This window comes from Podarcis raffonei, chromosome 15 (genome assembly GCF_027172205.1).
Source record: "Podarcis raffonei isolate rPodRaf1 chromosome 15, rPodRaf1.pri, whole genome shotgun sequence".
NCBI classification, from domain to species: domain Eukaryota; kingdom Metazoa; phylum Chordata; class Lepidosauria; order Squamata; family Lacertidae; genus Podarcis; species Podarcis raffonei.
The window spans coordinates 38,502,514-38,514,798 of NC_070616.1; the positions used below are offsets into that span (position 1 = coordinate 38,502,514).

At 42.7% G+C, this 12,285-nt stretch overlaps 1 protein-coding gene and 1 long non-coding RNA gene across 3 annotated transcripts in view; one reads left to right on the forward strand and one right to left on the reverse strand.

The window, feature by feature from the left end:
• The window catches only part of BAG4 (BAG cochaperone 4), a 16,434-nt gene continuing 4,149 nt past the window's right edge, over positions 1–12,285 (forward strand). The window contains exons 1-4 of one of the 2 annotated variants that reach the window (XM_053366684.1): positions 1–183; positions 7,689–7,790; positions 10,101–10,355; positions 11,452–11,706. In XM_053366684.1, coding sequence (XP_053222659.1) covers positions 16–183; positions 7,689–7,790; positions 10,101–10,355; positions 11,452–11,706 — 780 coding nt within the window. In that variant the 5' untranslated portion in view covers positions 1–15. Of the gene's footprint in view, positions 184–321; positions 546–7,688; positions 7,791–10,100; positions 10,356–11,451; positions 11,707–12,285 lie in introns of those variants that run through there. The other variant, XM_053366685.1, reaches the window with a different exon arrangement.
• The window catches only part of LOC128402510 (uncharacterized), a 25,002-nt gene continuing 19,138 nt past the window's right edge, over positions 6,422–12,285 (reverse strand). Inside the window, exons 2-3 of the long non-coding RNA XR_008327724.1 lie at positions 6,670–6,862; positions 6,422–6,499 (exon numbers count right to left, since the gene is read on the reverse strand). This is a non-coding gene — a long non-coding RNA (uncharacterized LOC128402510). The remainder of the gene's footprint in view (positions 6,500–6,669; positions 6,863–12,285) is intronic.

Sequence of the window (12,285 nt, forward strand, 5' to 3'; positions counted from 1 at the left end):
AATTAAGAGCCCTTAATGGCGGCGGCGCTGAGGAGACTGTTACACGGGGCGGAAGTGGAGCGGGCCCGGCCTGAGCCCGAGCCTCCTCCGCCACCGCCGTGGGGCGCGGAGGGGCGCAGGTGCCCGCGGCATCGCAGCGGCGGCTGCGAGAGAACGGTTCGGTCCGGCTATGGCGCCTCTCAGGTAACGGCCGAGTCCTCCCCCCTCCTTTTTTATGAGGGTCTGTGACGTAGGCGGCCCCCCCCCGTGTCCTCGAGGCTTGAGCGTCGCCACGTGCGCCTCTCATCTGTTACGTTTCCTCCGCTGCTTTGACCCCCTTGGGGAGGGAGGGGGAGCCAAAGCGGGGCGAGAGGGAAGGAAGACTGGTCCGCCCGGGCCGCCCCACCGCCGAAAGGAAAATGTGTGCTGGTTAATGCAGGGCAGATGCATTGGTTTTTCCTCATTTCACGCTCATACTGAACTAGGGACAGGCGACCTGGCTGGGTCCACATAAGGGAAAGAGGGGAGAGAAAAATAATAACAATCCACTTGACACTAGTAAAATGGTAAGTCTTGTACTGTATAATTGTCTTCTCAATCCAGGCGATTCCCCCCTTTCCTCCCCCTTCTTACGTACTTAAAAAATTTGATTTGCCCTGCACTTCAGTCCACAACCGATAACTGTTACTGACAGTTCTTGCCCCTCGGGATTACAATCTAAATGGCATGGCACAAAAGGAAAAGAAGTTGGAAGGGAAGTGGAGGAGGAGGAGGAGGAGGATGGGAAGCAAACCTGATGGCTGTAAGAATGATACTGGGTCTATGCTGCTTTCTGTCTCCTTTTAATTATGTGGCGTGTCCCATCCTGTTCCCTCGCAAGCATCATTTAAATACATTGGAGCCACTTGTGTGCAGGTGGGAGGCCTGCAAAAACTGATAAACAGTTTGTAAGGGCAGAGCTGTGCTATGGTGTGTGAAATTTGGCACAGAAACTGCTTTGGTCATCCTGTAGGATGGCCTTTGTCAGGAGATAGGGGCAATATGTCCTTGTTAATTCTCCTCAGCATCTCAGCAGCTTTCGATACCATCAACCAAGGTATCCTTCAGGAGTGGCTCTCTTGAGTTGGGGTTAGTTAGGTGGCACTGCTTTGCATCTGCTCTGGTCATATTTGGATGGTTGCTCCTAGAGGATGTAGCTTGGGGAGTGCTTTTCAGCCCCATGAAGCCTTCAGTAGAGTTCCTCGGGGCTCAGTTTTCTCCCCCGTGGTATTTAACATCTATTTTTTTTTTTTTAAAAATAATATTTATTAAGATTTTCAGAGATACAGAAAGAAAAAGAATAGAATACATTCAAAGCCTTCTTTTCAAACACCCTCTTTCCGGGACTCCCTCCTTCCCCCACCCCTACCATATTCCCCTATCATATTGTTGGCTCCACAAGTTCTCAGTTCTAATTAAAACTTAATTTGTTTAAACCATTATTCAAATTTAAATTTAAAATTATTCAGTCCTCACCAGTACCCTTAATAAAAGACAAGAGTTCTCTCCCCAGGGCCCACCCCCTTTCCATTCCACGATTTCCCCTTTTTTTTAGTGATAAAGACACCTCACACAATAAAGAAATAAGAAACAAGAAATAAAAAGTATAGTAAATGAAAAAAAGCCAATTCAAAAAATAGTTGACAAGCCTTTGGATTCTAGTTCTCCCCCCCCCCGTCCCCGGTTTAATTTCCCCCTGACCACTAATCCATATTGTCTGCCTGGAATTCTTAAAGTCCATAAATCACATTTTCCCCCCGATTCCTTGCTGGCTTTTTTCTTTTTATAATTATTTTTAAAGTTATTTTTAAACCATTTAATTTCCAATCTTTAATAAAGCTCCCCCCATTGTTCTTTCCAAGTTGTAGTCCAGTTTCCTCTTGTTCCGCTGCCAAAACGTTCTAATTCAGAAGTTTAGTAGGTCTGCAGGGATTATTGTTATTCAGGAACAAAAACATACGTTCAGTCCCTTCCTTTCTTCAATAGAAAATTCTATTGTTTAGCTAAACACCCTGTAGACACAATATTGTTTCCGTTTCGCAGCTTTCCCAGAAGATAACCAGTCCTGTAGAATTCCAATGGTATTTTTCCACTTACGACCTTCTTTGTAATGTCCCGAAACTCCTCTAGGGGGATTGTTGTAACTTTGTTTTCTCTAGTCCAAAAGTCCGATTGTTATCCATGTTTTCGCCATTTTATATCCAAGTTTTGACAAATTGTAACAAATTGTAGCAAAATTAACCAGCAAAGTCCTCATAATCAAGTCCTCTTTAAATTTCGGACTTTGACAGCTACTTTGACAGCTGTCAAAATCTCCTTCGCTTTTCGCCAGGCTCTCTCCTCAATCACCCCGGTTCCCAGGGGGGGGGGTTACGTTTTCCTTCTCCCTCAATTCTTCCTCCAGCACAGTTCTTGTAGTTTCCCATCGTGGAATTCTTAGTTCTTATCAGCAATTCAATTCTTTTTGGACCTTGGTTTCCCAGTCCTTGTTTTGGAAGGTTTACAGTAGGGAGGGGGACTGACTTCCTTTTTGGATCCCCCCCCCGCTCGTATCAAATCCGAAAAAAAAATTCTTTTTTTCTCCTTTTAAACCCGGTTTCCAAATTACTCACGGGTTGTTGTTACAAATCCGAATTCTCAATGGAAGAAGTCAGCGCTCTCCGCCGGATGGCATGCGGCTTCGCTCGGCAGGGATAGCAGAGGACTCAAAGCACCACGCTTCTCCCCGGCACCCGATCCGTAGCCTTTAAAAAGGCTCCTTCACGAGTCGGGAGGGCGCTAGCAGTGCCAGCCGAGTCTCCATGTCCACGGCCTCCGTGGCCGTGGTTTTTAAGGGTCCCCGCGTCGCCGATGCGGTAGGACCCAGCCCCTGCCGAGCAGGCTCCCTCCGGAGCTCGGAGGGAGTCCGCCATTCGGCGATGGCGCCAACCCGGAAGTCCGGTATTTAACATCTACATGAGTGGGGTCATTTGAAGTTTTGGAATACTTGGTCAGCAATTTGCTGACGACACACAGCTCTACCTCTCCTTTACATCTGCAGATGAAGCAGTGGATGTATTGGACCGTTTTCTTGCCTTGATAATGAGAGCCAACAAATTGAAGCTCAATCCAAATAAGACTGAGGCACTGCTAATGGGTGCCTCCCAACAGACTGGATGGTTGAGAGTTAGCCTGCTCTTAATGGGGTTACACTCCCTCTGAAGGAGCAGGTACACAGCTTGGGAGAACTCCTGGATACTCTGCTGTCGTTTGAGGCTCTGGTGGCACGGAGTGCCTTCCATCAGCTTCAGCTGGTGACCCCGTTGCCCTCCTAACTTCTGCTGTCTATACTTTGGTAACCTCTAGGCTGGATTACTTAAAAGGGCTGCCTTTGAAGACTGTGGAAACTTCAGCTGCTGCAGAATTTGGCGGCCTTGTTGTTCACTGGGGCAACATGATTTGAGCGTATTACACCTATCCTAGCCTGACTGCCAATTAGCTTCTGGGCTCAATTCAAAGTGCTGGTTTTGAGCTATAAAACCTTAAATGGCTCAGGACTGCTATACCTCAAGGACTGCCTCTCTGCATATAAACCATCCTGGACTCTGCATTCATTATCTGAGGCCCTTCTTCATGTGCCTTCTCCACAAGAGGTCCAGAGGGTGGCAACACAAGAACAGCACTTTTCTGTAGTGGCTCCCCGTTTGTGGAACGCTCTCGCCAGGGAGGTTTGCATGGCGCCTTCATTATATATTTTAGGAGCTAGGCAAAAATGTTCCTCTTCAACCAGGCCCTTGTCTGATTAATATTCTACAGCCTTTTAAATGTCTTTGTGGGAAGGGGGTATTATTGTTTTTGTTTTAACTACTTACTTGTGTTTTTAGCTTGTATTTTATTCTTGTCAAACCTGCAGTGAGAAAAGTGCATAAGGCACCAGTCCTATTTAGTTTGAAGATGTGGCTGAATCTGAAGCTATTCATTATATTCAGTCGAGGAGTGTATGATATCCTTCAGAATCTTTATTTTGCTCTTGGTAAAGTAATATTAATGTGCTTGTGCACATTGCTGGAATTGTGGGCTCCATTCCTGCCTTTCCTAGGCTGGAGTGGGAGGGTTTGGCAACAAACAAGAGGCTGGCTTCGCATTACATATGAACAGCACTTGCTGTTTCTCTCCTCTCCTCCCATGAGCAGTAAGCCAGGATTTGCTAGTGGTTTCTTGGGAGGGGAACAAACCAAAGACAATAGTTTGTATGTAATACGAAACCAGTCTCTGGTTTGTAATTTCCCTCCAGACTGAGAAAACAAGTAGGAATAATGGAGCAGTGATGAACGCATTCACATTAAACCATAGTTTATTTGACCAGGAATATTTACGAACCAGGAAGCAAATGTTTTACCTGTAACCAGAGCGTGAGTCTCAGGCTTGCTATGACTTGTTCTCATAATGCTCAACTACCCTTTAGCATTGTATCTGAAGCAACCCCAAACCAAGCTAGTTTGCCCTTATTAAAATTTTAATTGGAGTTGTTAGCCTATCTTTATAGTATCATAATGATACAAAGGTGCTGTATAGGCTTAATTATGATCAATGTTTTGTATATGGTGTTAAAAAACCCCAAACTGAGAAATCATTTTGTTAACAGGCAGGTGCTACAAAGCTTTCTGGCAAGATTGACCTCTAATCTTGATTCCTTCCATTACTGTGTGTGATTCTTGTACAATGGCTATTTTGGGAAGACTGCTTTGTGTCTGTATTTAAAGCTACTTCGTCACAGCAACGCTTGCTGCATATAGGCCTTGGTTGCTGTAACTTTCTACAGTGATAGGGAATATAATCACTGGAAAGATGAAGTTTTTCTCTGCTGGTTTGAGTATATTTTTCCCAACCCATATTCCTAGTTAGGTCATCTATACTGAGGAACTAAAGGTAAAGGGACCCTTGACCATTAGGTTCGGTCACGGATGACTCTGGGGTTGCGGCGCTCATCTCGCTTTATTGTCTGAGGGAGCCAGTGGAGGAACTATGACTTAATAAAATAGTGAACTGTATTTGGGGTATCTCAAGTACTGCAAAAAGAAGCCAGCATGAAATACAACAGTGCAGTTTTACCCACAGATTTGTATGTTGTTGTTTAATTACCAAGCTCTGATTACCTCCAGGTTCTACTCCTGCCGTTCTTTGTATCTAGGACTGCATTTGAAAGCTGTCCAGAAACTGCACTACATTCAAAATACATTTGCTAGGTTACTAACTAGGAGTGGATGTTGGAAACCCAATTTGCCAGAGCTCAGCTGGCTTACAGTCTGTTTTTGAACACAAAAGTGCTGATGTTTAAAAGCCCAACATAGCATGTAACTGTATTCTTGAGTGAACATCTTCTGCCATATCAAGATACCTATATACAGTGGTGCCTCGCAAGATGAAATTAATTCGTTCTGCGAGTTTCTTCGTCTTGTGGATTTTTCGTCTTGCGAGGCACGGCTATTAACGGTACTTAGCGGCTTTAAGAAAAAGAAAACAAACTCGCAATTAAGAAAAAGGAAACAAACTCGCTATTAACGGTACTTAGCGGCTTTAAGAAAAAGGAAACAAACTCGCAAGAACTCGCAAGACGTTTTCGTCTTGCGCAGCAAGCCCATAGGGAAATTCGTCTTGCGAAGCGACTCAAAAAACGGAAAACTCTTTCGTCTTGTGAGGCATTCGTCTTGCGACGCATTCGTCTTGCGAGGTACCACTGTACAGAGATCTTCCCCAGATGAGGTTCTCCAGTTGCCTCTGCAGTCTTAAGCGAAATGGGGTGGCAACAGTGGAGGTTACAGTGCCAAGCTTGTGGCTCATCTAGTGTCAATGTTGATGTATTTTAGGAACATAGGACGCTCCCTTATACAGAGTCATGCCATTTGCCCTTCTAGCTTAGTACTTTTCACCGGCTGGCATTGGCTTTGCAGCATTTAGGTCAGCAAATGTTTTCAGCCCTCCCTCCCTGGCAATACCAAGGATTGAACCTGTGACCTCCTGCATGCAAAGCAGATTCTTTACCACTAAGCTTCCACTTTTTAGGAGCCAAGCAAAGTCCATCTTATTTTCCCAAACTTTTAACCTCAAAGGTATTTTATATCTGCTGGGATTGCTATTAATACTGTATATTATTGTTCACTGTTTTATTGCTGTTTGCTGCTTTTGTGTATCTTGTGAAGTCTTGTGAACTGCCATGGAAAAAATAAATTTAAGGATTATACAAAAATGTGTTAATATTTTGGGATTTTTGTACTTGGACACCTTTGAGGGGGTAGCTAAGCTTGCTTGACCCAACTTAATGCCAAAGCCATAATAATATATTGGAATTTTTAATGATTTTTTAGCTTTCATTTAAAAACAAAATGTATCAAGAGGTGTACAAACAAGCTTTTCTGTAATTGCTCACTGAGATGTGAATATGCTCCTGCCTTCCAGTGTTCTGGTGAGTGAATACAGAATTATTGGAAATGAGAATCAGGGCCTTATTTATTTTAAAATTTTATTTTATTTTATTTTTTTAATTTAATTTTATTTTATTTATACATAAATAAAATATACAACAAGAAAAAACAACAACAACAAAACAAATAACAAATTACACACAAATTACAAAAAGAACCATAGACACCTAATTTTCTTAACAAACGATACCTTATTTTAATTTTTTTTAGAACCAGTAGGGTTCCTGCAACAAAACATTGTCATATGAACAGTCTGTTTTGCTTCAAGTCATACCATTCCTGCAACTGTCAGTTAGCATTCTGTGCACTGAAGCTGCTTGGTTTTCTTTTTTCTTTAAAAACTTGAATTTCTTCATTTGTGTAGATCTTTTTCATCCTTGCCCCTGGGAATATTAAAAACAAAGTTTCTTAATGTGAACCAGAAATTGCTTATTTGGACAATGATATGATTCTGTCTACTGTTTTTATATCTATATACCATAAATGCAAACAGCAGTGTAAGAAGAATGATTTCTGTCACAACCACAGCAGAGCAGAAAAATTATAGCAGCCTGGCACCTGCTATTTGCATTCACATCTAGTTTGACCCTGAATATGAAGTTAGAATAGCATCATTCCCTGCATACTAACTGGTGCCTGTAATAAAGTTTGTTACTCTTTAAACTGCACCATTCACTACAAATTTTTAGTCAGGCTCAACCTGCCTCTCCACTGGGGCTTGACTGATAAGACTGTCTAAGAGGCTGGCCCAGCTGCTTATTGGAAGAACTGGGCTTTACAGTTGTACCTCGGAAGTTGAACAGAATCCGTTCTAGAAGTCAGTGTGACTTCCGAAATGTTCGACTTCCAAAGCGCGGCTTCTGATTGGCTGATGTTCAGCTTCCAAAAGAATGTTCACTTCCGGTTTTTGATCATTTGGGAGCTGGAATGTTTGGGAGCCAAGGTACGACTGTATTTGCAAGAGAAAGAAGGAAGCAAAACCTCCTATTACCAGAAGTCTGCTGAATTTAGCTCTGTTGCCATGGATTGGCAGAAAATAATTTTTGACTATGCATAGGTCTGTTGAAAACCTCATTAACAGTTTCTACATCCAGAGTCCTTTTAGGCTACATACAATAATTCAAGGAACTAGAAGATTCTAAGATTTTGATACATTTTCAAGACATGTTGATGATTTTCAGGAAGTGAATATCTTGTTTCTTTCTTTAGGAGCACCCCCCTTATCATGGATATGGTTCGCATTACTGGAATTCATCTTCCAGAAGTCCCTACCCAAGCCCATATTCTGTTGGACCAGAGCTCCAAGGCCAGGTATAGTCATAGGACAATTTGTCTGAGAAGTGGTCTCTCATGGAAATATTTGGTTATTGAATACAGAGTGGATAGCACTCCAATGTTAAAAGAATGTTAAAGTTATTTTCATACTGACAAGTGGTGATCATAATAAGGCTTACTACTTGTGGAAGACCTTGTAAACTACAGTTGTACTATCCTGTGTAGCTGTAGCATCCGGGTGTGAAAAGCCATGACCCATCATGTTGCAGTGGTGAAGGAGGACCTTTACACATGTTCCCTTGCCTTACACACCAGCCTGTAAAGCTCATTAGATGACCTGTCTCAGATTCCCCACTAAAAGATCTATCATACAACAGTGTAGTCTGTTCAGAATAATATTGATACAAGGCTGTTTGCTCTGTACAGAACAAGTTCTTCCTTATCCAGAGTACCCATGTGGTTCTAATAAACACTTCAATTGGTTCAAAAACATCTTGTTGCATTTGCTACTAAAGGCAGCCTTGCTGGAGACTGGTGATATCATCAGAAGCAACTATATCTTAGTTTTACTTCTTTAAAATAAGAATACTAGTATAGACTTTGATAGGAGCATTAATAACTGATTCTTGGGGAAATAAGGATTGTAAAAAAGTGAGCATGCCTTAGCAATGATTAATACCATTAAGCTTTGTCTTTGAAATCAAGGCTTTGCTGCTCTCATCTTCTACATACATTCTGATAGGATAAATTAACCTGAAGGCCCAAGCTTATAGCACCATGTACCAGTAATATGCCATTCTCCTTTAATAGTCCTTTCAAAGTGCATCCCTAAGTATAAATATTTCATTTGTTGCCACCTCCCAGATGAAGGTTGTTACCTGATTACTAAAGAACTTGCTAGAGTTCAGTTTGTAAATGTGCACTGAAGTTTGCTAATTATTGCTGGGCTACAATAATAGAGAAATGCTACTTAAGGGCAATTGTGGCATAGTAGCTTTGATCTGGAGATCTGAGTTCAACCAATGGATTTAGGCAAAGTACACTCTTGTTACATATTTCTGTTGCACTGTTGGGTGTTCATAGTGTTTTGTTTACTTTTAAAAATATGCTATTTAAATATCGTATACATACACATATTTATGTAAGCTATATTTGTAACTTGTGCACTAAATTATGTTATAAATCTTTCCCTCAAACATTTATTTTCCATTTGGATTAAACAAGTGGGCCTGATTTTAGTACAGATCTGAGGCTATAACATAGATGAGCATTGTGTCATATTTAAGATGGGAAGGGTTTAAGGTGAAATTTGGGCATAGGCAAGAATTTAAACCAGGGTCTTAGTCACTACTTTATACCAGTTCTCAACCTAGCCAACCACATCAGCTTGTTAATAAGAATAAAACCATGCTGCCCCACCTGCCACATTAAGTTCTTTGGAGGACGAGCAGGGTGCATTTTTAATACATTTTAAAAAGCAGAACTTGCTTCAGAGCTGGAGAACGTGTGAGTTGAAAGCAACCAACCAAAATAGGTGGGAAATTGTTTCCAAAACGGTTATGCAAACAAGAAATTGGGTGATTGCAGAGAAAATCTGCAACTGTGCGCAATCTCTTGCAAGTAAGTGTTGTTCAAACATTTCCAGAAATCACTGATGGAAATATGGCAAATCTCTTCTCAGAGGCACTACAACTTCTAATGTATTCCCACTAGAGGGCACTTGGTGGTTTACTATCTCTTCGGCAGAGCGACCATTTCACATTTATTGAGTCCTGCGACTCTGCAAGGCAGAGTACCAGGAGATGAGGTTCCATCCTTTTGGGTTTACAATATGAATAAGAGAGCTGTGGATTCATTAAGCCCAGATAACAAACCCTATGAAAATGTGTGGTCTAAATGACCAGGAATGCAGACTTCTCAGGATCCTTCGGCACTTGGCAGAAATCTGACAGCCAATTTTCGTGTTGCTTAGGTAAGCAGAGTCTGTACTAGCCGCTGTTGGAATAGTATTGCTGCCTTGCCTGGTTCCAAAGGGATTTCTTGATGTTGAGGGATGCAACAAATTCTGCATTGAAACAGGATTGTGCATAGCAGGGCCCACACAGCATTCTATGCTACCTGTAACTAAAGGCCTGCATGGTCAAGAAAAAGCTCAGTGGATGTGGCTTCTACATTCACTGCAGAAATGACACCTACTGAGCTTTATTTGATAAAAAATAAAGGAACCATCTTTGGCCCAGGAATTGATAGCATAACTAGCTCTTGTCCAGGAGTTCCTGAGACATAATACTTGATTTGCTGTGCAATCAAGGTTGGTTTTAAATAATTTACCCTCTTATCTTCTAGGGAATTGATCCTTCCTACACAAATGGTGTTTATGGCACTCCATACTCTACTTCTGGGACTGGACCACCATATTCCAATATCCCACAATCAAATGCCTACTATTCCTCAGGGCATCCTCATGCACCATATTCCACAGAGTCTCCCAATGCATATAGATCACCATCACCAGCTTCTAACTGGAACTACCCACCACCAGACTGCCCAGCTGAAGGTTCCATGGTGAGGAGGCAAATGCCAGGATATTCTCCTCCACAGGTAAGGATCTAGTGTGGGCCGGTGACATAATCTCATATAACTGATTGGCTGCATCCTTCTACCATTGACATACTATTAAATTATTATTGTATTCAACATTCATAGACCTTAATCTGTTATGCCAGATGCTTATACAATCATCTCTTAAAGCTCCAAAACTCTAAGTTACTGTTTTTCCTGGTAACTATCTCCATTCCAATCCTTTGCAAGCTTACTCGGAGTTCATGAGGTGATTGAGGTGATGGGACTTCCTTCCTGGCATTCATGTCTTAAGTTACAGCTTATTTTGTACTCTCAGTATCCAGCATGATCAGATACTTTTAAAACTAAACTCTTTTTGCAAATTCCCTGCACAGGACAATACTGTTGTTGTTGTTTAGTCGTTTAGTCATGTCAGGACAATACCACACTTTAGTAAATACAGTGATACCTCGGTTCTTGAACGTAATCCATTCTGGAAGACCGTTTGAGTTCCGAAATGTTTGAAAACTGAATCACAAAGGGCTGTCTGCGTATTCAATTGAGAAATTGAAAAATATGCAGTGGAAGCCGTTTAACTTCTGAGGTGCGTTCAAAAACCGAAGCATTTACTTCTGGGTTTTCGGCGCTCAGGTTCCGAAATGTTTGTCAATGGAGACGTTCAAGAACCAAGGTATTACTGTATTGTGAAAAGCTACATATTCTTGCTGATATAGTGGTGGAGGGGAGCAGGGGCTTGGCTAGGTGTCATATAGGCACAAACAGAACTGTCTACACCCAGTGCCCAAACGATATTCCCTAGCCTGTCTTCAGTTTGGAACTGGTTAGAGCAGTAGGGTTTCCCTCCCATTGTTTTATTGTACCCTCAGAAGCTCAGGCCAGCTACAAGGACATTCCTTGCCTTTATTCATCAGCTCTAAGTTGGAGACACAAGGCTTGAGTTTTTCTCACCACCCTCACCAAAACGTGTGAACTCTTGCCTTGACAAGCCGAATTGTGGATCCCTGCTTCTGCAGTTAACTGCCAGCTTATTTGGTGGGTCTCAGCATTTAATTAATCAATGTGTTCTCATAGGCTACATGAAGAAACCATATCTCATTTTTCCTTCGGCCTGCAGACACCAAACTTTCCAGTCCCACCCTATCCGTATGGCGACTGCAATCACAGCATTCCACAACAGAGGCCCCCGCCACCACCTCAGCCAAGACTTCAGGATACAAACTGGAGACCTCCTCTCCAGTATGGAATGCATCCTCCGTATGGTTGGTCTCCTTCATCAACAGGACATGGGAATCAATATGTTGCAGAATCCTCTCCTCCTTGGCCGCCTAGTGGAGTATCTGCTCCACATGCTCCAAATAACAATGCAAAGGTAATTTTTGAGGGGAGGCAATCTCTCCCCAATGCTTGTCCTCTGTTCATTGTTGGGAAGCTTTTTGTATCAATGGCTATTATATAAAATCTGCTTCCTAACTAAAGAAACAAATAAGTTTATCATCAGTACAGTGGTACCTCGCAAGACGAAATTAATTCGTTCCACGAGTTTTTTCTTCTTGCGAGTTTTTTGTCTTGCGAAGCACGGTTTCCCATAGGAATGCATTGAAAATCAATTAATGCGTTCCTATGGAAACCGCTTGCCGGGCTGGCGGTGCGGAGAAGGGCTTTTCTCCCCACCGCAAGCCTTCAGGACAGGTCCGGGGCTTGCGGTGGGAGGAGGGTTTTTCCTCCCCACCGCCAACATTCAGAACAGCATTCTGAATGTTGGCGGTGGGGAGGAAAGCCCTCCTCCCATCGCAAGCCTTCAGGACAGGTCCGGGAACAGAGGGGAAGGCGCGCAGCGCTTCTCCTCTGTTCCCGGGGCTTGCGGTGGGAGGAGGGCTTTCCTCCCCACCGCCAACATTCAGAATGCTGTTCTGAATGTTGGCGGTGGGGAGGAAAGCCCTCCTCCCAC